Source organism: Acartia tonsa, chromosome 5, assembly GCF_053477335.1.
Source record: "Acartia tonsa isolate MP-2025a chromosome 5, ASM5347733v1, whole genome shotgun sequence".
Taxonomy (NCBI): domain Eukaryota; kingdom Metazoa; phylum Arthropoda; class Copepoda; order Calanoida; family Acartiidae; genus Acartia; species Acartia tonsa.
In genome coordinates, this window is record NC_137264.1 from 17,769,682 (window position 1) to 17,791,365 (window position 21,684).

General features: G+C 31.2%; 1 protein-coding gene and 1 long non-coding RNA gene across 2 annotated transcripts in view; one reads left to right on the forward strand and one right to left on the reverse strand.

Annotated features, from left to right (window-relative positions):
- The first annotated feature begins 924 nt into the window (after nt 1-924).
- On the forward strand, nt 925-1,576 carry LOC145318895 (uncharacterized). The gene is made up of 2 exons (XR_013879582.1): nt 925-1,133; nt 1,270-1,576. It is a non-coding gene; the product is annotated as an uncharacterized LOC145318895 (long non-coding RNA).
- Nucleotides 1,267-21,684, reverse strand: part of LOC145318894 (ras GTPase-activating-like protein IQGAP1) — a 31,975-nt gene continuing 11,557 nt past the window's right edge. The window contains exons 19-45 of the mRNA XM_080160573.1: nt 19,847-19,969; nt 19,588-19,667; nt 17,819-17,901; nt 17,353-17,440; nt 16,388-16,499; nt 16,042-16,099; nt 14,910-14,980; nt 13,366-13,419; nt 12,930-13,009; nt 12,455-12,586; nt 11,970-12,090; nt 11,487-11,672; nt 10,166-10,284; nt 9,809-9,909; nt 9,422-9,492; nt 8,936-9,107; nt 8,359-8,513; nt 7,731-7,827; nt 7,257-7,344; nt 6,230-6,332; nt 5,647-5,741; nt 5,257-5,343; nt 4,769-4,844; nt 3,949-4,051; nt 2,977-3,058; nt 2,510-2,552; nt 1,267-1,573 (exon numbers count right to left, since the gene is read on the reverse strand). Coding sequence (XP_080016699.1) covers nt 1,460-1,573; nt 2,510-2,552; nt 2,977-3,058; nt 3,949-4,051; nt 4,769-4,844; nt 5,257-5,343; nt 5,647-5,741; nt 6,230-6,332; nt 7,257-7,344; nt 7,731-7,827; nt 8,359-8,513; nt 8,936-9,107; nt 9,422-9,492; nt 9,809-9,909; nt 10,166-10,284; nt 11,487-11,672; nt 11,970-12,090; nt 12,455-12,586; nt 12,930-13,009; nt 13,366-13,419; nt 14,910-14,980; nt 16,042-16,099; nt 16,388-16,499; nt 17,353-17,440; nt 17,819-17,901; nt 19,588-19,667; nt 19,847-19,969 — 2,694 coding nt within the window. The 3' untranslated portion in view covers nt 1,267-1,459. The remainder of the gene's footprint in view (nt 1,574-2,509; nt 2,553-2,976; nt 3,059-3,948; nt 4,052-4,768; nt 4,845-5,256; nt 5,344-5,646; nt 5,742-6,229; nt 6,333-7,256; nt 7,345-7,730; nt 7,828-8,358; nt 8,514-8,935; nt 9,108-9,421; nt 9,493-9,808; nt 9,910-10,165; nt 10,285-11,486; nt 11,673-11,969; nt 12,091-12,454; nt 12,587-12,929; nt 13,010-13,365; nt 13,420-14,909; nt 14,981-16,041; nt 16,100-16,387; nt 16,500-17,352; nt 17,441-17,818; nt 17,902-19,587; nt 19,668-19,846; nt 19,970-21,684) is intronic.

Below are 21,684 nucleotides of genomic sequence, written 5' to 3' on the forward strand. Positions count from 1 at the left end.
ATGACCAATATTTGAAGAAAAAAAGTTTTATAATACAGTTATTTCTCGTATCGTATTCCGCGGATATAAAATGCAAAATTAAAAGATTAAAACAAGTTTTGTTCGCCCCGAGGGGCCGAAGGTCCGGGATAACAAAACTTGTATTAATTTTATGATTTGTATTTTAATATTCGTGGAAAATTGTCTGTAATACGATGCTATGCATAATTTCGCAGTATGGCAGAGAACTGGTTCTAAGCCAGCGGATATTAATAAGATAGAATTATGGAAAATACAATTCATTCTTTAAAAGTTCTATGGAACCCTTACTACTTTTTTGGACGTCGTTAGGGGAAGAGACACACAGATAAAATATTTGCATGTTTTAGGACAGTCAAAACCGACCACCATACTTTTTTTTTACATTTTGATAACCAAATATATTTGACCTATATATCATGAGCTGCAAATAAATATTGATAAAAAAACAAGATTTTTTTCTATTAACTCGTCGATACAGAAACTCACCATTAGAAAAGAATTCATGCTATTGTGGTTATTTTCATCTTTGGTTGATTTTCATAATTGTTATTAACAGCTGCACCCATATTTTGTACTTTTTTTTTTGTAAAATACGCGAGACAGGTTTTGCAAAAACTCCCATCATTTCTCAATTAGTTTTTGAGTCCATCTTTTAAAAAAAAAACAGATATAATTCTTTAAAAGACAAGGATTACAACATCCATAAAAGCGAAGCTTTGATACGGTAGGACAAACGTACATCAAGCAAAAATATATGTATAAGTCTATACAAAATTGAAAGTAAATTGGATCTCGTGCAATTTACGGCAAAATGTTTCTGGTATTTAATTAATTTACTTTTCTGTAAAAAAAACACTAAATTAATAGTGCAATTACTATACATACATAAAAAAACCCATAGAATTAATAAGATAATTTATTTTCACTAGTAATTGTCAGATATAAAATACATTAATAAATAATTTTAACGTGTTAATTTTTTTATGGGAATGGTGACAATAATTTTAGTTTTAGATTATTACAATAATTTTCAAAACTTAAAGTATCACAAAGATTTTAGCTGAATAACTAATATCTTTACCATAATAATTTTAGTTTTATAATTCAAATAAGTAGGTACTTTATATTGTTTATGATTATGATTATATTATTACAATAATTTTCAAAACTTAAAGTATCACAAAGATTTTAGCTGAATAACTAATATCTTTACCATAATAATTTTAGTTTTATAATTCAAATAAGTAGGTACTTTATATTGTTTATGATTATGATTATATTATTACAATAATTTTCAAAACTTAAAGTATCACAAAGATTTTAGCTGAATATCTAATCTCTTTACCATAAAAGTTTTATTTGGTTATGAAATGCTTTAGAATAGTCGTCTTACAAATATAGATCATTACATTTAAAATATTGTCAGTTAAATATAAGTTTATTTTCCATAGAACTTTGTGTTTAGAAAGTATAGGAGAAGGTTGACGTTGATTTTAGCCTTTCCAAACATATCTGTAACAGAAACGCCTTCGTACTGCAACTTTAACAAATCCTGCAAAAAAAATTATTAAAGAAGTGAAATAGCTGAAAAATAACTAATAGATGTCCATCAATGAAAGAAAAAATGCCCTAGAGGAAATCAATCTATGTCTTATAGTAGGGCAAATTGTTTAATAGTTATTTCTCGCATCGTATTATAAACGGCTTTAAGCAAGTATTTTGTAGTTTAATATTTTTACACAGACTAAAAACTTAAGATTTAGCAATTCCCATAAAGATCAGGTTTGCAATATTAAGAGATTTAAATGTTACAGAAAAAATTTCAAACAAAACAGAAAAAAATGTTTTTTGTTTTTAATAATAATTGTATATCTCTTTACTTCATAATCATTTACTCCAATTTAATCATCAGACTGAACAAGAACAAAAATATTTAAAGTAAAAAGCTTGTCAAAAATTATATAAAAACAAGGATGAAAACATCCATAAAAGCGAAGCACTGAAACGGTAGGACAAACGGACGTTAACACTTGTATAGTTTCAGAACTGAATAATCCTAATATAAATGTATAAGAGTCAGAGCAAAATTGTGAGTAAATTTGTTAAAAAACTGCTTGATAGAGGATAATGTTTATGGACATACTTACATTTTTAGGACTTGATTATAGAGTTGCTTCGTTTATTACATTATACTTTGTTGTCCCAAGAATCAATATACCAAAATTAGATCAATCGGATAATTAGATCACATAAAAATTTGATGTTAAAAAAGTAAAAAAATCATAATGTTTAAAATGGACGTACGGACATTTTGGTAATGATTATAGAGTTGCTACGCTTTCTAAATCGTACCTAACTGCTAAAGGAATCACCATGCAAAATTTGAAATCGATAGGACAATTCTAACATGCCTAAATTAACGAAAAAAGCTATCCGTTACGGACGGACCGACCCTAATTATAGAAAAGCTTCGCTTTTAAAAAGAGACCTGAATGTCCACTCTGACACTCTCCATATCGACTCCCATGAACCTAAACAGAATATTACATGCACACACATTTACAAAAATTACAAGATTTCAGTAGAAAAAAAGGATCTGATTCTGCAAGATAAGAGCTGAATTTCACAGGAAGGATACATTGGACTGTAGATAATATTGTTACCCAAACTTTTAAAACCCTTGATGGGTTAGTTCAAAACTAGTAGTGTCAAAACTTTTCAACCAATAATTTTGTTCTACCAAAGGAGTTATTTTGTTTATCGTCAATGCTCTGACTTAGGCCTATCGATCTTTGTTTTATTTTATATATTTATTTGAAGAATGTGAGTTATAACTTATAATATTTTGTGTTTACTAATATATGTTATTCCTCGCGTACAATTTACCATCTAGAATTATGCATAATACAAGATTGTTAGAAAATACCAAAAATAATGAATGCGCAATAAGCTTACCTGGCTGATATTTGGAAATTTCCCTCTTCCTCCAAAGGCACGAAGACAAACTGTACATTCTTCAATTGAGAGTCGGGCAATCCTATAAATTAGTGTTATTTATTTCCAAACATTTATTAATATCAAAAGTATATTAAAGTGTAATAGTTATTTCTCGTATCGTATTATAAACGGCTTTCCGCGGATATAGAATGTACAATTATAAGAATAAAACTAGTTTTTTTAGCCCCGTGGTGCCGAAGGCACCGGCTAAAAAAACTAGTTTTAATCTTATGATTGTACATTTCTATATTCGTAGAAAACTGGATATAATACGATGCTAGACATAGTTTTTTCGTATGGATGAGAACCGGTTCCTATCCACCGGATTCGAATGAATACAAGAAATATTATTATATGAATATTTGGGGACTTTTTTTTTTATAGATTTACGGCCTGTAAAATCGGTTTTTATGATGTTCTTCTTTTTATTTTAATTAAATTCAAAATTTTCTATTACAGTAGGAAATATTGTAACAAATGAATTTGTAGCTAAATATAAGGTTAATAAGGACGTTTGGACGAATGTTTGACAAGAACTGTAAAATTAAAAGAGTTTTGTGTTATTTTCAAATAATCTTTCTGTTAATAGGAAATACCTATAAATTTATAATATACTTGCGGCTACGCCCCTAGCTGTATATTCGAAGGGACAGAGGAGGGCTAAAAAAATATATCAAAACAATCCCAAGAATTAAATGTGAAAACATATAAGCCTTAAACAATCAACCTGACCTAAGTAAAGCTTAACTAAAATAGAAAACCCAACTGATTCAGTAAATATTAAGATCTTAAGATTCAGACAAAAAAACTTACTACTTCATATAATAGGGCAGAAAGTTTGTACAATCACCGTCTTTTATGAGATATCTACAATAAACCTTTATGCTGATCAAATTAAACCTTTATGTTAATCAAAATATAAATACTCACCTTGGATGGTGTAGAGAACCCCCTTGTCAAATAATTTAGTGGCTGAATACTTAATAGCTGACTTATTTCTTATCTTCCGGCCTTTAGAGTCTGATCTCTCATCCTTAATATTTTTATAGATGCAATTAAATCAAATACCCCCACTTTTTTGGGAATTTTGAATATTCCCCTGCCTCAGTCAGTCTTCATGCATTTTCTACAATTACATTTATGTTCCATTCGTAGAATCTATTTAACAAAATCATCTCTAGTCAATCATGTCTAATTGTCTATTTATCTACCTATTTTTCTATACGTAAATAGTGACAAACGTTACCGTTTATTATATCCAGCATTGTTTATATTTGTAATGTTTGTCTGTGTGTCTTTACATCTATATATTTATCTTAAAAATACCCATCTGTCTATCTTTTTCTCTATCTTTATTCTTTACTTGAAGAGTGACTATCGTACCCATTTCTTATTTCCAGAAGTGTTTATATTTGTAATGCCTGTCAGTCTATCCAAAAGACATCTGTCTATCTGTTTGTCTATTTTGCTATGCCTCAAGAGTGACAAACGTTATCATTTATTATATTAAGCATTTTTAATATTTGTTATGTTTGTATGTCCGTCTATCTATCAATCAAATACCTATCTTTCTATCTGTTTGTCTATCTAAATTCTTTATCTGGAGAATAACTGAACGTACCCGTTTATTATTTCCATCATCATTTACATTTGAAATATTTTTATGTCCGTCTATCTATCTATCAAATATCCATCTGTATATCTATCCATTGCCCATCTGTCTATCTGTTTGTCTTTATATTTTTCTTACCTGAAGCGTAGCAAAATGTACACGTTTATTATTTCCAGCTTTGTTCATATTTGCTAAGCATTGCAAAGTATACTGCCTGAAAAAAGTCAAACATTTGTGTTTCGACCAAAAAATTTATTTTAACTGTTAGAATATTTTATTTAATTCAAATAGAAAAAAAAACATAAAGATTTTAAAAAATTTAATTTATCTTTCAAAATATCCAAAGAGTTCTTTTTTTTGAAATATTATTTTTAACAAGCGGCTACGCTCCTATGGGGGGAGGTCCCCATACAATTCAGTTCTAAAAAGGAGGAAAATTTTTTGGGCGGATATTTTTTTTCAATGGGCGATTTCTCTTAGGAAGTTAGAGGTACCCTTATAACCTTATGAACCTTCCCTAGACTAGCTTTACTGCGAGGGAGAACCATAACGATCCAGGGATTAACGAGATCATTCAATACAAACACAGAGATTTACAGACATCCTGTTACTTTTATACAAGTTACCTGTATTTTTCAAGTTGGTCCAGCATGTAGTTTTTCTTCTTTAGCAAATCTGCTTTGGTTCGCCTCATCCTTGCTAACTCTCGTCGTCTTTAATAAAGTTTATGTAAGGGCTTCATTGTGTATGTTAAAGATTTAAAATTTTTAAAATAAATGTATCATATGTATTGTGGATCAAATCTATTCTTTATAGAGGGTTATTGACAAATTCCTCTCTTGGAAAGCAGTATAGCTTAAAACCAGACAATGATCATAAAAAGACAGTAGGTTTAAACTTTTAAAAATATAAAGATTGTGAAACAAACAAACAGCTTCAGCCACAGACACATACAGACAGGCAACCTGTTACTTTTAAACAAGAATTTGTACCTAATATAGAATAAAGAGAAATACCTGTTAAATCTGTGTTCTCTTTGGTTGAAAATATCTCTGGCTATATCTGTTATAATACTCTGGCATCCATCCTTACTACTGGTATACTTCTCAACCTTTGTTGAGAAAATTAATAGATATAAACATGTTTTAAAAATGGCATTAGTAACCACAAGTCAATATAGATTAGGTAAGATGATTATTTAAATATAAAAAATACAGGTTTTCTTTCTCATTACTGTTCAAGAAATAGACTTTTAAAAATTTTTAATAACAGCTGGAAGACATAACTTATACTTAATATGATATTCAGTTATTTTGGTACATTAGATATGGAGGAGACATTATACTGTAAATTTTACTACCACAAGTTTGAAAAAGTTCTCTCATTTGTAGGCTTTAAATCTTTGTTTATGGTTCATACACTTATTTTCAATGTTAAAAGTACAATCAATAGGTAGATTTAATCTTTAAGGGTAATTTTTTCATCATAATTTGGGGCCTTCATCAGTATCTTTACCTTCAAATTCCAAGATGTAGGATCACCAAAACAACTTTAAATGTTTAGATTACGCACGGCTCCCAAGCCCTTTAATTAACAAACCTCTAAAATTCTTAAATTCTTAAGAACCAGCCGCTTGGTATCTTCTAGAGGCAGTCTTCCCTCATCATCACAGAATATATCAAAAACTTCCAGATCTTTGTGCCTGAACAACAAATATTATTGTTTCCTCTTAGATTTTGTAAGTAGCACATTAACAAGGATGACAACATCCATAAAAGCGAAGCACTGAAACGGTAGGACAAACGGACATTAACACTTGTAAAGTATCTGAACTGAAAAATCGGAACATAAATGTATAAATGTTGATTCAAAATTGTAGGTAAATTTGTTGAAAAACTGCTTAAAAACAGGATAATGTTTATGGACATACTTTCATTTTTGGACTTGATTATAGAGTTGCTTCGCTTATAATATTGTTCTTTGTTGTCCCAGGAATCAATATACCAAAAATCAGATCAAACGGATAATTAAAACACTTGAAAATTTGTTGTTAAAAAAGTAGAAAAATCAACATGTTTAAAATGGACGTACGGACATTCTGGTAATGATTATAGAGTTGCTACGCTTTCTGAATCGTACCCAACTACTACAGGAATCATCATGCAAAGTTTAAAATCGATAGGACAATTCTAACATGCCTAAATTAACGAATAAAAGCTATCTATCTCGGACGGACGTACGGACGGACGTACGGACCGACCCTAATTATAGAAAAGCTTCGCTTTTAAAAATGAGATAACAACATACTTTTATAGCAGTTAAAATGTTGAGCGTCACCAAAGCGGGTTTGCAAATATTCACAAAATTACTATTAGATTGCTCATGTTAGCCCCACGCAGGCCTTTCGCAGGGCGGGGGGGCTTGAGTCAAATTAGTAGGTGCAATTCAATAAAACATTGTAACTAACAGAGTAAATAAGAAAATGAAAATTGAGTTTAAATTCTTTGACATACAAATTTCAAAATCAAACAAATCTGATAACAAAAATCTTTTCTATCCATCTATCCATTATACAGGTTTATTCATCTATCAAGTCATCTATTTATATCAAATCCTTACAACTTACTTTGAGGCCTGAAATTCTTGTTCCTTGACATCCAAAATTTCATTGTATAGCTCCTCTTGTTCAGCTGTTGTTCGGGATTTTAACAATCCTATAAAATAGACAAGCTTATCTTCACTAGTTACGGAGCTGTTTCAAATAATAAGCAAAATATAAGGGACAAAAAGAGTGAGAGAGGAGAGAGAGTGACTAAAATTCGGGAAAGCGAAAGGAGATAGAAAATAGAGAAAGAGGTTGTGAGGAAAGGGAGAGACAAAAAGAGAGATAAATAGGATGAGAGGAAAGAGAGAGAGAAAGAAAGATTAAAGAGAGTGAGTAAAAATACTAACTTGAGGTCTTAAAGTAAGAAAAGTGTATTTGTTACCTACATATAGCAAGAACAATTTTTGTTCTGACACGGTTTTGTCTGAGAATATAACTTATTACCTCCATTTCTAAATTATCAAAAACTCAAAATTTGGAAATTTAGGCATTTACCTATGAGAGTTTGTTTATCCGAGCTATGGACAGAGGGCAGGATGGCGAAAAGAAGATGTTTTGTTTTCACCCAGAGTCGGTCAGTAGCCGTCATATCCTAAAATTATGAAATACGTCTGACAAAGTAGCTGTGTAAGTTAATACTTCAATTTGAAGCAGTAGGCTATAATACTTTATTAACAGCACAGTTACTCTATAACAATGGTTCATTCAGTTCATGTTAGAACACAAAAAGCAAATAAGAATCCTTTTAATATGGTAACAGGATGTGAGTGTCTTGTCTGTATCGTAGGATCTCGCTAACCACTGAACCGATATGGTTCTGCCTTACAATGCAGCTTCTCATGTGTCCTGGGAAGGTTTTAAATTATATATTTTAAAAGAAAACTTTTTAAGTACCACTGGAGGCCTCTAGGGGCTAATAAATAGAGACAAAAACGTTCTCTAATTGTACTATGTAATAATTTACCTAGAGTTTATTTTTCCTTAAAAGATCCTTACTGCTTTTCTTATTAACTAAATTGTCAGGGGATGAAATAAGATATCACTCATTTACAGGTGTGAAATTCTGCCTTTAATAGCAGGTAAAACCGATTACCTACCAATCAAATCATCACAAAATTTTTACCTTTCCCATCTTGGTTCCTCCAACAGGATTGAGGACCAGACAGACCTCTGTCCTGCCAAGGGCAGTCAAGGAACCACAGTCCTCTGTGGCGGCTCCGTGGAGAGAGGAGAGTGATGCAGGGCCAAGGGTCTTCAGTATTCCATGCATTGGGTCACCTGAAAATAGATAAATCAATGAATTGACAGAAAATTATGAAGCAAGGTATATTGATAGATAAACAGGGAGGAGTAATAGTTAACATCCGTAAGAGATAACCTACAATAGTATAAACAAATGAACTTCAGCGCTAACATTTATAAAGCAGAATACTTATGATAAAAAGATTATGTTCAACTGTTGTAAAATTGCTGAAATGCTAGATACACTTATAAACATACTTTAAAGTATCTCCAAGAAATTTTTAAATGTATATGACAAAGAAGTCCCCATTTTCGATCAAAGCTATCCGTTACGGACGGACGAACACACCCTAACTATAAGTTCTAGAGCAGCTTCACTCCAAAAAAACTATGTCTATCGATATTAACCGCATGAAAAAAAATTATGAAGGAATGTACTAACAAAAATACAAACTGACCTTTATTTGGAATAACAGAATCCTTATGCTCCATAAGCAGGGCGTGTGTGTCTGTTATTTCTGCCAGGGAGATGTAAATATTTGGTTTGGCTATGAGGGCAGCGTCTGTGTATTGATCAATGTTATATTCTATCTCAGGCTCTTCAACGTTACAGCATCGTGCATAATAGTCCTAGAAAGATAGAAAGATAATATATAGATTTATAAATAGTCAGATAACTTTCCTAGGATGTAAACATTGGGCATAATAACATTGTAAAACACCTACTGTAATGTAATACTTGGTGAATTTCATCTATGGGCTCTGCATTAGAAGGAAGATGGGGGGGGGGGGGATATCTTAAATCCATCTTTAGACTTGCATTTAAAATAAATAGCCTAAAGCCATCCCGGGAACTATGTGAACCTCCCTAAAGGAGAACTCAATGGGTTCAGTGGTTAGGAAGATCCTAACATACAGACAAAAAAATGGCTTATAGATTATACCTTGAGTTTTTCGTGGCACTCAATTATGAATTCATTCACTTTCTCCATGTGCGGGTTATCAGATCCAAAACCTTAAAATAAAATAAACAAGGGTGATAACTCATAAAATCCTTGAGTAGCGAAGCTTATAAACATAAAACAAGTAACTACCCTAATATTAAAAAAATGAGAAAAATAAGGGAGGGGACATTTAGCTTTTTATTATCTAGTCCCCAAAGTTTTATAATACCAAACTTTTTTTGGATTCATTGAATTTTTATTATGGGTTGGTTTACTAAGTTAAGTGTCCAAACTGACTAATTTTAATCTACAGAATCATAATTGGGGATGTAATCATTTAGCAGCACCCATTTATATTATAACAAGAAAGAAAAAAATGAATCATACCAATCTTGCTTGAAGAATATTGAAGTAATTTAGCTATATGAGCTAGATTCCTCCTTTGTTCGTTGGTCAAAGTGATGTCTTTTCTTTCTAACATGTCAAATCTAAATAGATAAATTATTGGTTAAAAAGTATTGACACTGCAAGTTTCAGCCAACAAATCAATATTTATAAAAAGAACCCAAAGTTTAAAACTTAAAAGTACCAGCATAATTTCAACAGACCAATATCCCCTTTATCCCTGTCAATTTTTTGTAAAAATAAGTGCCTTCATACAGTATAACCTAACCTAACTAAAAAAGAAAAATAAATACACCCCCCCCCCCCACACTTATAATAATAGTAATAATAAAAGCTGACCTGTCCGGAGAAATAATGACAGGATTCATATATTTGTAGTAGATCAAGTTTCCAACTATTTTCAGAAGGTCTTTCTCCTTACTTTCCGGAAATTTGTCCACCAAACAGGAATACAACACCTAAATATATGTAAAGATAAAAATACAAAGAAAATCTTTTTCCAGACAGACGCAAGGACGTACATTTGATATAAAGTTTCTTCGATACTAAATATATTAGAATATAATATAAATGGATGTAGAAAATATGTGGATGATATAACAGGAGAAAAATTGTCGTCAATTCAGGTTGCAATTTCCCCCCGCTTTTATTGGTCGGGCCGTTTATCCAGTAGGAGGAAAGAGGTGGGGTAAAGGGGGGGGAGATCGTTAGATTAACTCGCTAGAGAGTTCACTTTACTACAGAGCATGAAAATCTGGTTTAAGATCCAAGTAAGGGGGGGGGAAGTTCTGACACATTTGCGTAAACGGTGAGTATAGGCTTTATCTTTGGACTGAGAGGATAGGTTATTAGGGATAAAATCATTCTTATATGATGAATTTCCCCCAGATTTAAGATTTTTTGGATAGGCCTCCAGGTGGTCTCTGTACAGGTAAAATTGAAAAAAAAAATTTTTTTTTTAAAGTTACAGGTCAACTTATAAAACAAAATATGCATCTTTTTTAATATAATTTACATATTTAAAGAAATTTTTTTTTAGAAATCTATAGTATACTTAATGGATGTATAAGGGGGGGGGGGGGAAGTTCTGACACATTTGCGTAAACGGTGAGTATAGGCTTTATCTTTGGACTGAGAGGATAGGTTATTAGGGATAAAATCATTCTTATATGATGAATTTCCCCCAGATTTAAGATTTTTTGGATAGGCCTCCAGGTTTCGGAGCTCCAGGCCTCCAGGTGGTCTCTGTACAGGTAAAATTGAAAAAAAAAAATTTTTTTTTTAAAGTTACAGGTCAACTTATAAAACAAAATATGCATCTTTTTTAATATAATTCACATATTTAAAGAAAAAATATGCATATTTTGTTTTATAAGTTGATTTTTAACTTTAAAATTTTTTTTTTTTTCATTTTTACCTGTACAGAGACCACCTGGAGGCCTGGAGCTCCGGAACCTGGAGGCCTATCCAAAAAATCTTAAATCTGGGGGAAATTCATCATATAAGAATGATTTTATCCCTAATAACCTATCCTCTCAGTCCAAAGATAAAGCCTATACTCACCGTTTACGCAAATGTGTCAGAACTTCCCCCCCCCCCCCTTATACATCCATTAAGTATACTATAGATTTCTAAAAAAGATGAAAGTTAATGAATGTACCTTTGCCATATAAAGAATACTGTACGGCAACTTGGTCTTGATGATAGAAGCCAAAAATAACTTTGTATATCTCTTCAGTGAATTTATGGAACGGTCCAATCTTTTTTGAACCTCCTCATATTCCAGCGCAACTTCTGGTGTGACCTCGTACGGCATTCCTGCTGGAGATCCTGTCTCACTTTCAATCTAGATAGATAAAAATAAAAAAATAAGTAGATAGATAAATTATTCTCACTACTAATCTTCATGTGCATCTGATGTTATACTGTAGAAAATCAGGGCTACTACAGTAACAACCACTGCACCATAAAGTATGAGTAGATATTTATCGCTTTACGAGGATATATTTTTATATTCGTAGAAAGCTGGATATTACGATGCTATAGACAATTTTTCAATATGACTGAGAACCGATTCTAATCCACCGAATATTGATAGTTTTCGAAGCGATAATGAAAAGCTTTAGGTTCAATTGAAATTCACCTGACTTATCCAGCTTTTATACACATCAACAGGTCCAGTGTTTATCTTCAGATGTTTATCCTCCATAACCATTTGGATCAGAGGGCTTAGCAACCTTCGCAGGGTGTGGTTCCGGTGATATCTAAATGCTTTGTTTTATCGTATCGTATTATAGACAGCTTTCCGCGGATATTAAAATAAAAAACCGGGCTAACAATTTTATTATTTTTATGTTAATATTCGTGGAATATTGTTTGTAATACGGCGCTAAACATGATTTTTCAGTATGGCTGAGAACCGGTTCTAATCTAACGGATATTGATTGGTTTCGGAGCCTTAATGAAAAAAAATCTTACATAAAAGTAAAGCTGAACAGACAGATTTGAAACATTCTCTAACATAGATTGATTGCACTTTTAGTATTAAAGAAACAGAATATTATCAGCTAAAGTTCATATAAGTCTTAATTTAACTATATTTGACTAATAATAATTGACCTATTCTACCTGTTATAATTGACTACAAGTTTAAGAACCAAGGGTGTATTTTTGACTATTTCCTCGAGGCTGGTCACTTTGGTTTGTATCTCATGATGGAGAGCCGTGCGGAATAACTTCAAAATTAAATATTCTTCTCGTCTACAGAGGGTTAAGTAGAAAATTATATAATTAAATAGTCTTCTCGTCTACAGAGGGTTAAGAAGAAAATTTTAAGTAGGTACCATCTTTTTTTATCACATAGAGCATTTTATTTTAAAAAGAGGCCACAATTAAAAAACGAGTTCCATTTGAAAGATATAATTTTTTAAAAATTTTGCAGGACAATTAGTTTATCTCCATTTAACTTACACCATACAACCATAGACCATTGCTATGCTTATTCTTAAGTATAGTAAACGAGAAATGAGCGTACTTAAAATTAATGATTATTTACTAAATATTTTTTGGTATCTTATTTAATACCATTTAATTTTCTACATCCCTATTTCCACCAAAGTTATACAGTGTAAAGATCAGGGTTTCTATAAATTTTGGTTTCGGAGACGGGCTAACGAACATTAACCTATTACAGCGTGCACATTCAATAGATGTTTGTCTAGACTGTGTGTTGCATAAGATCTATACCACAGGGCACATATTCTTTTTTTATGAAATAAAATATAATATTTTGCAAATAAGGGCTTTATTCGATTCTAATATTTTCATGTAAACAAAGATTGTAATCTGATAGAAATTGTTCTTAAAGTTGCACAGATTATGCCTGAAAAACCTATCTAGAGTAAAAAAACCTATTGCTAAATGCGCTACCAGTTTGATTTCTTTTAAATTTACATGTCATACTGAGAGAAAAACTCTAAAAAATCCCCAAATATATATTGTAAAATATAACTAAAGTTTTTAAAATTGAATGTGAATTTCCTTGCGACATAGTTGGGGTCTGTTTGAAGCAGATAAAACATGTGTTGGTAGGCCTAAAAATAAAGGTATACTTAACATAGTAGCGTCTGATGGCCAAGCATCTTGGGAGTAAAAAAAATGTTAGAATAAATAGCCTAAAACTATCCCAGGACCTGTATGAATCTTCATAAAAAGAAAAATGCAATAGATTAATTATTTAGCAAGATAGGGTGAGGCGGGGCATTACCGGTAATTTTTTTGGTTTTTTGAAAAAAAAATGGGGTAAATATTAATATTTTTAAATGGGACCAAGACCATTAGAAAGCTTACGGAAAGGACTATCAGGTCCTAATAGGACGTTATCCTAGGACTTTTAGAAGTTTGTCATAATTGGACTCAAAGAAATTACCGATAAATGCCCCACGGTGGGGCATTGTGGGTAACGTCTTTTCAACCTAAAAAAAATCGATGAAAAACGGCCAAACGGCCAGTCAAACATGAATAATCATAATTAGTATAGGTTATAGGGATTATCCACAAAAATTTTCATAAAGATCGGACTATTCCTTCTATGTCAAAAATCATTTTTTTTTAAAAGACGAGAAATTTCGATTTTTTTCTCACAAAAATTTTCTTAAAAAATAAAATTTAAATTTTTTTATATAAAAAAACCTGTTCTATTCACTTTTTGGCCTAATTCTTAAAAAGCCCATATTGAATTTTAGATTTTACAAAAGAAAACCTGAAAATTGATCTTAAAAATCGAATTTGAATTTTTTTTTCGACGTTACCGAAAAATACCCCGCGCGAACTTTGGTCATTTTTGAAAAAAATATTAACTCTACATTTAAGCTCTCAACGGATTTGGAAAGAGCGGGCAATTCTTAGTTCAAAAGGTTTTTACGGATCAGTTCTAGGTCTTACCAATTTTTGTGTAGGTCGATCTTTATACACCTAGGTGAAAAAAATTTTGAAGAAAAAAATTTTTCGTCCGACTTTGAGACCCAAAAAGTACCCTTAAAATTCATCTCACAAAAATTTCATTTCATACTTTTTTGTAGGCAATTTAATTAGGAACAAATTTGCTTTTATGTTTTTTTCTGTCAGTCGACTAGAACATGGAGAAAAATGTCATTTTCTGAAGGTGGGTAAAAAATTACCGGTAATGCCCCTTACCGGTTAATGCCCCGCTTGACCCTATTAAAAGACAAACAAAAAAAAATAACTACTATGAAGAATAGAATTATACTTTAAATGAGACTTAAAAGTTGGCATAAATAAATAATAAAAATTGTCTTAATAGATTAAATATATAAAATAATAGGTATTTTACGCCAAAATAAGTAGGTAAACAAAAAGAAAAAATAATAAAAAAATTGTGTATTTTTTACTTTATGATAGTGTTTGTTTACTTAAGATTGTATTTAATCACATTCCTTTATTTTACAAAGTTAAGCAATTCTGTTAATCAAATACTCTCCAAAAACAAGCATTTACTATTTAAAAGGAGGAGTAAGTACATGGTACAAGTATAGGGGTGCTACGCTTTTTTATAGTACGTTACCTTTAATCTATCTTGACTTTCTTTGATCAAAGCCTTCAGTCCTCGTTGAGTACCTGTCATTGTATGACCTCCTGAAATTAATAAAAAAATATTCTTATAAAAAAAATTAATGCCTACCTACTCCTCCTTATTATAATTGTAAAAACTAAAAAGGAGACTGGTAAAAAATCAAAGGGGTGGTTTCACTTTCACGAAATGCATTTGAACTTAATTTAGTGAACCGCATATTTTTTCCTGGTTAATTGGTTTAACTACATTTATATGGCATATATTTGAAAGAATTTTTATTTTCTACCACGTAGTTTTTAAAATATCAAGACTTGAAAATCGTCTTTTTAAATTGCATATATCACAAAAAGACGATTTCCAGTCTTGATATTTTTAAAACTACGTGGTAGAAAATTTAAATTCTTTCAAATATATGCCATATGGATATAGTTTAACCCATAGACGTCCAAGGGGGGGGGGGGGTAAAGGGGTGATTACCCCCCAAAAAATTTTACCCCGGGGGTAAATTTTTGGGGGGATAAACGAAATTTACCCCTGCCAAAAGATTTCACGAGGGTAATTACCCCCCCCCCCCAAGCTAATTTTACCCCCTTGGTAAATTTTTTTTTTTTTTGGGGGGGGTAAAAAAAATTTGCGGCGCCGCAATTTTACCCTCCCCCCCCCAAAAAAAAGCAAATTACCCCCACCTTAAAAAAATTTTACCCCCCCCCCCCCCCCCAAATAAAAAAGCTTGGACGCCCCTGGTTTAACCCATAAACTAGCAAAAAATATGCGGTTCACTAAATTAAGTTCAAATGCATTTCGTGAAACGACCCCTTTGCTTTTTTATTTTTAACTTGATTCTGTTTTAATTGTTTTCAATCCTCTAAAATAAAGTAGTAAGAATTTTTTGTCTGGCGCGAAAGATCTAGCTAATCGCTGAACTGATATGGTCTTCCTCTACAGTGAAGCTACTTATAGGTCTCGGGGTGGTTTTAGGCTATTTAATTTTTATAAAGGCTGTGAAGTATGGTTTTAAGCTATTTTTCTGCCATTCCTTATTAGTGTTACTAAACAGTGTTAGGACAATGGACGATAATTAAATTACAAACATTAATTATAAAATAATCGAAGAAACCAGTACCTGTCTCAGATTTAGATCTATGAAGAGTAAGTCCTTTCTTTTTCTCTGCAATAACTTCCTAAATAATATTTAAACATTATCAAATTATAATTAACAATAAAAAAACAAAAAATTGTTAAATAAAATGAACGAGGCAATCATTCTTTTTTTTCAATTATAATTGATAAGAATTAATCTATTATTCTGATAATTTCAATTTAACTGTCTTGAAATCAGGCTTTCTGTCTAGGTATCTTTTTATAGATTTAAAAAATCTATCTATTTAACTCCCATTTAAAATGTTATCCATGTATCTATTATTAAAAAAATCTGTCTATATATTTGAATATGTATCTTACTATTATACCTGTACAGTAATCCTGTTTTGTACAAGTAGACCAATCTTTTTATCCATTTCATCCACCTCTTCCTCCAATTTCTCATTGTTTCTTAACAATTGAGTCAACTCTCCTTTCGCTCTGAAACAAAGGTATAGTTTCAAGTTTTGTTCATAAGGTAGTTGGATACCTATGATAAAACAAGGGTCCAAAACGTGTTATTGAGCAGATTTTCAATTGTCTAAAAGAAGAGAAAAATATATTATATGAGAGAGAATTAGGACCGACCAAGAAAGTTATATACTGGATACTTTTTCTCAAGGGCTTTCTTCTAAAAAAACAGCAGTATATTTTAAATAGCAGCCGAGATAATCAAATTTCCATTTATAGAGTTACAGACTGACAGAAAAAGTAAACTTTAGAGTAGATTCATTTAAACAAATAAACTGATAGATATTGTCGTGTCGACGGACGTTCAGACTTCCTGTTAATTATAGAATAGAAATGCTAATCTTACCATAGACAAACCAATTCTTTAATTGTAATCAGTTTATTTATTACTTATAAGCAAGTTATTATTTTGTATTTTATCAAACAGATAGCAATGAATAATTATATGTTATACCTATAGATTATAACCTATATAATCTAAACCCCAAGTACTAAGATTAATAGACTATAACCTATATAATCTATACCCCAAGTAATGAGATTAATGAGCCTTATCCGAAGGCTACTGACGAGGATTTACCTACAAGTCAGCAGCAATAACCCCTCAGCGAACACTTAGTTCAAGCCGAGGAAAGAGACCTTGCTAGTAGCAAGATCAAACCAAAACTGACTCTTTAAAACAGCTTCAAAAGATAGGTGTACATTCAGAAGCTGTGGCTAGCTCTAACTAGCATTATGAATCTAAAAATCTATGCTGACTAATATATTTAATGGAGTGTAGCTCCCCTTAAACCCATATTATTACAATATTTTTGGACAATACCTGGCTAAATCCAATTCTTCTTGTGCGTCCTTGGTTTTTATGTCCAGCAAATGGATATGCTTCACAACTGTTGCTAAGTCTGCGAACCCTAAAAGTTAATGTATAGATAAACAATAAACATACATTGAAAATGTTTAGAGCGTTAAATAGACAGTTTACTGATAGCTAAATAAAAAAAACAGACGAAATATAGTCCTAAATGTATTTAAAATATTAAAATAAAGAAGTAAAAGTATCATTAAGATTTACGACTGATTTAAAACTAATATTTGATAATGTCGTAAAAAATACATTTAAACAAGTTGGAAAATAAATTCTATTGAAAAGGATATTTTAATATTAAGAGTGACATTTTTTGAAGTTTTCAATGTTTAAAAATGGATGTATAAATAGAATGTAAACACATGTAGCCGCCAAAAAAACAAAAAAAACAGACAGAAAAATGCTTGGACATCTAAATACCAACCTGAGTCTAGAATTTTCTGCCAGTTGGATCTAAGTTTATGTGCACGCCACGCACGTTGGATCACAATTGCGTGCTTCTCAATACTACGCAGAAGAATAATCATATTATATAAAGTATTTTTTGTCTGTAGCTTATTATTTCAATAAGTGCTGAACCGATATATTTCTCTATTTTATAAAAGCTTTTTATAGGTCCCTGGATGGTTTTAGGCTATTTAATTTTCATATATAAGTTAAGCTTTAGGCTTCTCTTACTTCCCTTCGAATACAGAGCTCCTAAATGCTAGGAGCGCAGTCGCTGTTTATATAGGTATAAAAAACGTCATTAAGAGTGGTAAAAGATTTGCCTACAGAGAGTTTAAATTTTCAAATAGAAAAATTCAAAAAGGCATGTTAAACCTGTTTAATTTAGGGGCAAACCTGAGACACAGCAGCCAAGCGGACAACCATGCCCATCTACCTCGCCCTTTTTATTAACTCAATGTGATGCAATAGTTTATTTACTTTTCTTTAAATTTATTTCATTTTTGCCAAATTCAAACAAAATTAAATCAAATACTCAAAAATTACACCTTCTTGCAGAGTAAAACCAATAAAAGAGTTAAAACCACCTACTCCGAGGCGACCGCCAAATCAAGGAGAAGGCTTTGTGGAAGTAAACTCTAGGTAAACCCTTATTTTGTTATTCATCATTTGTTGTATCAAAAATTGCCAAAAGAAGCAAAAAACCTAACTATCTGAGGTTACTAGTGTCGAAATATTTGTTAACAATAAATCTATGCAGTTTCAAAATTTTGATAAAAATAAAAATCCATGATAGTATATATATAGTTTGTTATTGTTTAGAATGTAAACTGCCAATTGAGCACCTACTAAGTTTGCATCCAAAATAAACTAAGGTAAATTGTTATTTAGCAAACAAAAAAGAACAACTATTCCAGAAATACCATAGCAATCAAGTATTTATAAAAAAAAAAAAAAAAATTGAAAAGTTAAAAGTCCTGATCAAACAAATTTCATTTCAAATTCAATTTTATCACTTAAAGGATAACTATATTGTATATAATAATGAATTATTTGTAGATTGTATCTTACTGTTCAATCCATCGCCATTTGTAACTGTAATCAAAATCCAACAGAGGTACACAAATTTATTTGAAAATTTTCTTTTAAATTGAGAATTTCAATTAGCAACTCATGTAACGAAATTTTATTTGTTTCAGCACATTCAACAGCAACGATCAAAGCAAATAGCATCAAAAAGCCTCATATAGCCACTCTTTAGTAAGTTTTTATGTTATTTAATTATGAAATCTGTAGTATGGGCAAAGTTATTCCTTGTATATATGTCGTTTGTTAAACTATAAACTCTGAAATATTATAACTAAGCAATGAGTACCTTTAAAATATTTATTTGCAAGATTTTTATCTTTCCATAGTTAATTAGATATTTTGTTCAGGAAATTAACCGCTTATGGATAATTAATACTTCAGAAGAATGAAAATGTCCATAAGAATTAAGTTCTTCAAGTCATCATATGAGGCTCCCCAGGTACGCTGACCTGTAAAGAATTCCAGTATATCCGCCATCAGACTGGGGCAGCGCAAGGCAAGCGTTTCTAATGTTCATATAAGTATTCTAATTTTCAAAGCAGTTAAGGTATAAATAGTTGAAATGACAAATGTATATTATACTAAACATGGGAATTGCCGACCGATAAATCAAATTGTAAGGTAGCTTTAGTACTAAAAACATAAACTTTACTTTACCTTTTAGCATCTCCAAGTTTTCCTAAAAATCTTAAAGCTTTTGTTCTCTCTCGTATATCTTCCTCAAGCTTTTTCATTAACTGAAATATGTTTTTTATTAGATGGTATGTAAGCTGATTTTTACATGAGAGCCAAAAGAGTAACTTAGTAGAGTATATTAGTAGGTATAAAAGATAAAATTTATTTGTCTTCTCATTTTTTTCTTGTCAAGTTACTTTACATATAAATTAAATTTCCATTGTCCTATCCTTGTAGTTACCTGTTTTCTAGCTCGTCTGCCCCTCCAGATTGCCTGTATCTTGATAATTTGAGCTGTGTGTCTGTCATACCAATCCAACATGTCGAAAAATCGTTGTCTCACCAAATACCCGCGTATTCTAGCCTAAAATCAAATATATCAATAGTTATTTATCACATCTTCCCGCAATCTAACAAAAATAACATAATTTTTATTTTATTTTAATATTTGGGAAAAATTGTCTTTAATTGATCCAGGGATAAGGGATGGGAAACGTAGTATTTCAAGCCTAGGCCTAATAAACCAGTTTTGGGATGGCGCAGTGGTTCGTCCTAAACGCTAATGAAAAAGCTGTGTGTGTGTGTGTAGATAAAGTATAGAATCAAATTCAGGTAGCTAGTTTAAAGTAAAAAACATAACTTTTTATAAACCTATATATTAATGGCTTTTGTTAAAATGAAGTTTTTTCTCTCCCAAATTTTTTTTATCTTTTACTTTGGTAATTTGAACTGTCAGAAAGCTATTGTTGGGTTTCCCTCAGACAGATTTTAGTTTGTATTATTTGCATTTTTAATAGTGAGTAGGGTAAAGCGGGGCGATCTCGGTTTTGAGGTGAAGTCGGTATTTTTTTTGACCACCTTCATTAAATGACATTTTTCTCCATGTTCTAATCGACTGACAGAAAAAAACATAAAATCAAATTTGTTCCTTATTAAATAAAGTATAAAATGAAATTTTTGTGAGATGAATTTTTAGGGTACTTATTGGGTCTTAAAGTCGGACGACAAAAATGTTTTTTTTCGATTTTTTTGCTTCGGTCGGAAAAACAGTAAGTTGGACAAAAACTGGTAAGAGCTAGAGCTTAGACGTCTTCAGGGGACTTTTTAAGAATCTAATAGGCTATCCATTTCCGTTTAAAACTTTAAAAAAGCTTGTATAGTTTTTTCTTAAATCGACTAAAAGTGAAGCGGGGCGAATTCGGTATTTTCACTTTTTATACTAACTTTTTCAATTTTATATAAAAAAGTGAAATTTTCGAGAAAAAAAGTCAAATTTCTCGTACTTAGAAAATTTTTTTTTTTTGGAAAAAAAATTGTCCGATCTTCATAATTTTTTTTGTGAATGCTCTTTATTACATTTAGCAACTTTAACCTTTAGGGCATGCTGTAATTAAATCAATATGTCATAGGTTTTTTGAAGCTGGAAAATCGACCACAGATTTTGCCAAACTTTTCTCTTTTTTTCAACTTGATTTTTTAAGGAAATTTTGCTAATAGAACTAATTTTTTTTTGGCCAAATCTATTCAAAATTGCCTGAATTTTAAGGATCAGGCCATTAAAGTCATAAAAAGTTATTTTTTCTACTAGTATTTTTATGTTTTTTATCAAAAAAATTTTCGAAAAAAAAGTCAAATTTCACGTACTTCGGAAAAATTATTTTTTTTTGTAGAAAAAAATTGACCTATCTTAATAAAATTTTTTGTGCATACTCTTTATTACATTTAGCAACTTTTACCTTTTGGGCATGCTGTAATAAAATCAATACGTCATCGATTTTTCGAAGCTTGAAAATGCCCTACCGACTTCGCCTCAAGGCGGGGCGAAGTCGGTGCCGTTTTAGAGATCAATTTTGACAAACTTCCCAAAGTCCTAGGTTTACGTCCTTTTAGGACCTGATCGACTTTTCCGAGATCTTTCTACTGGTCTTGGTCCCATTTTAAAAAAATAATTTTTACGATTTGCAGGTTCAAAAAACCGAAAAAAAGACCGAGTTCGCCCCGCTTTACCCTACCAAATGAAAATTCGTAGCTACCTTCTTTAAAAAAATAATCCCGTTATTTTTGTTTTTTTCTATATGG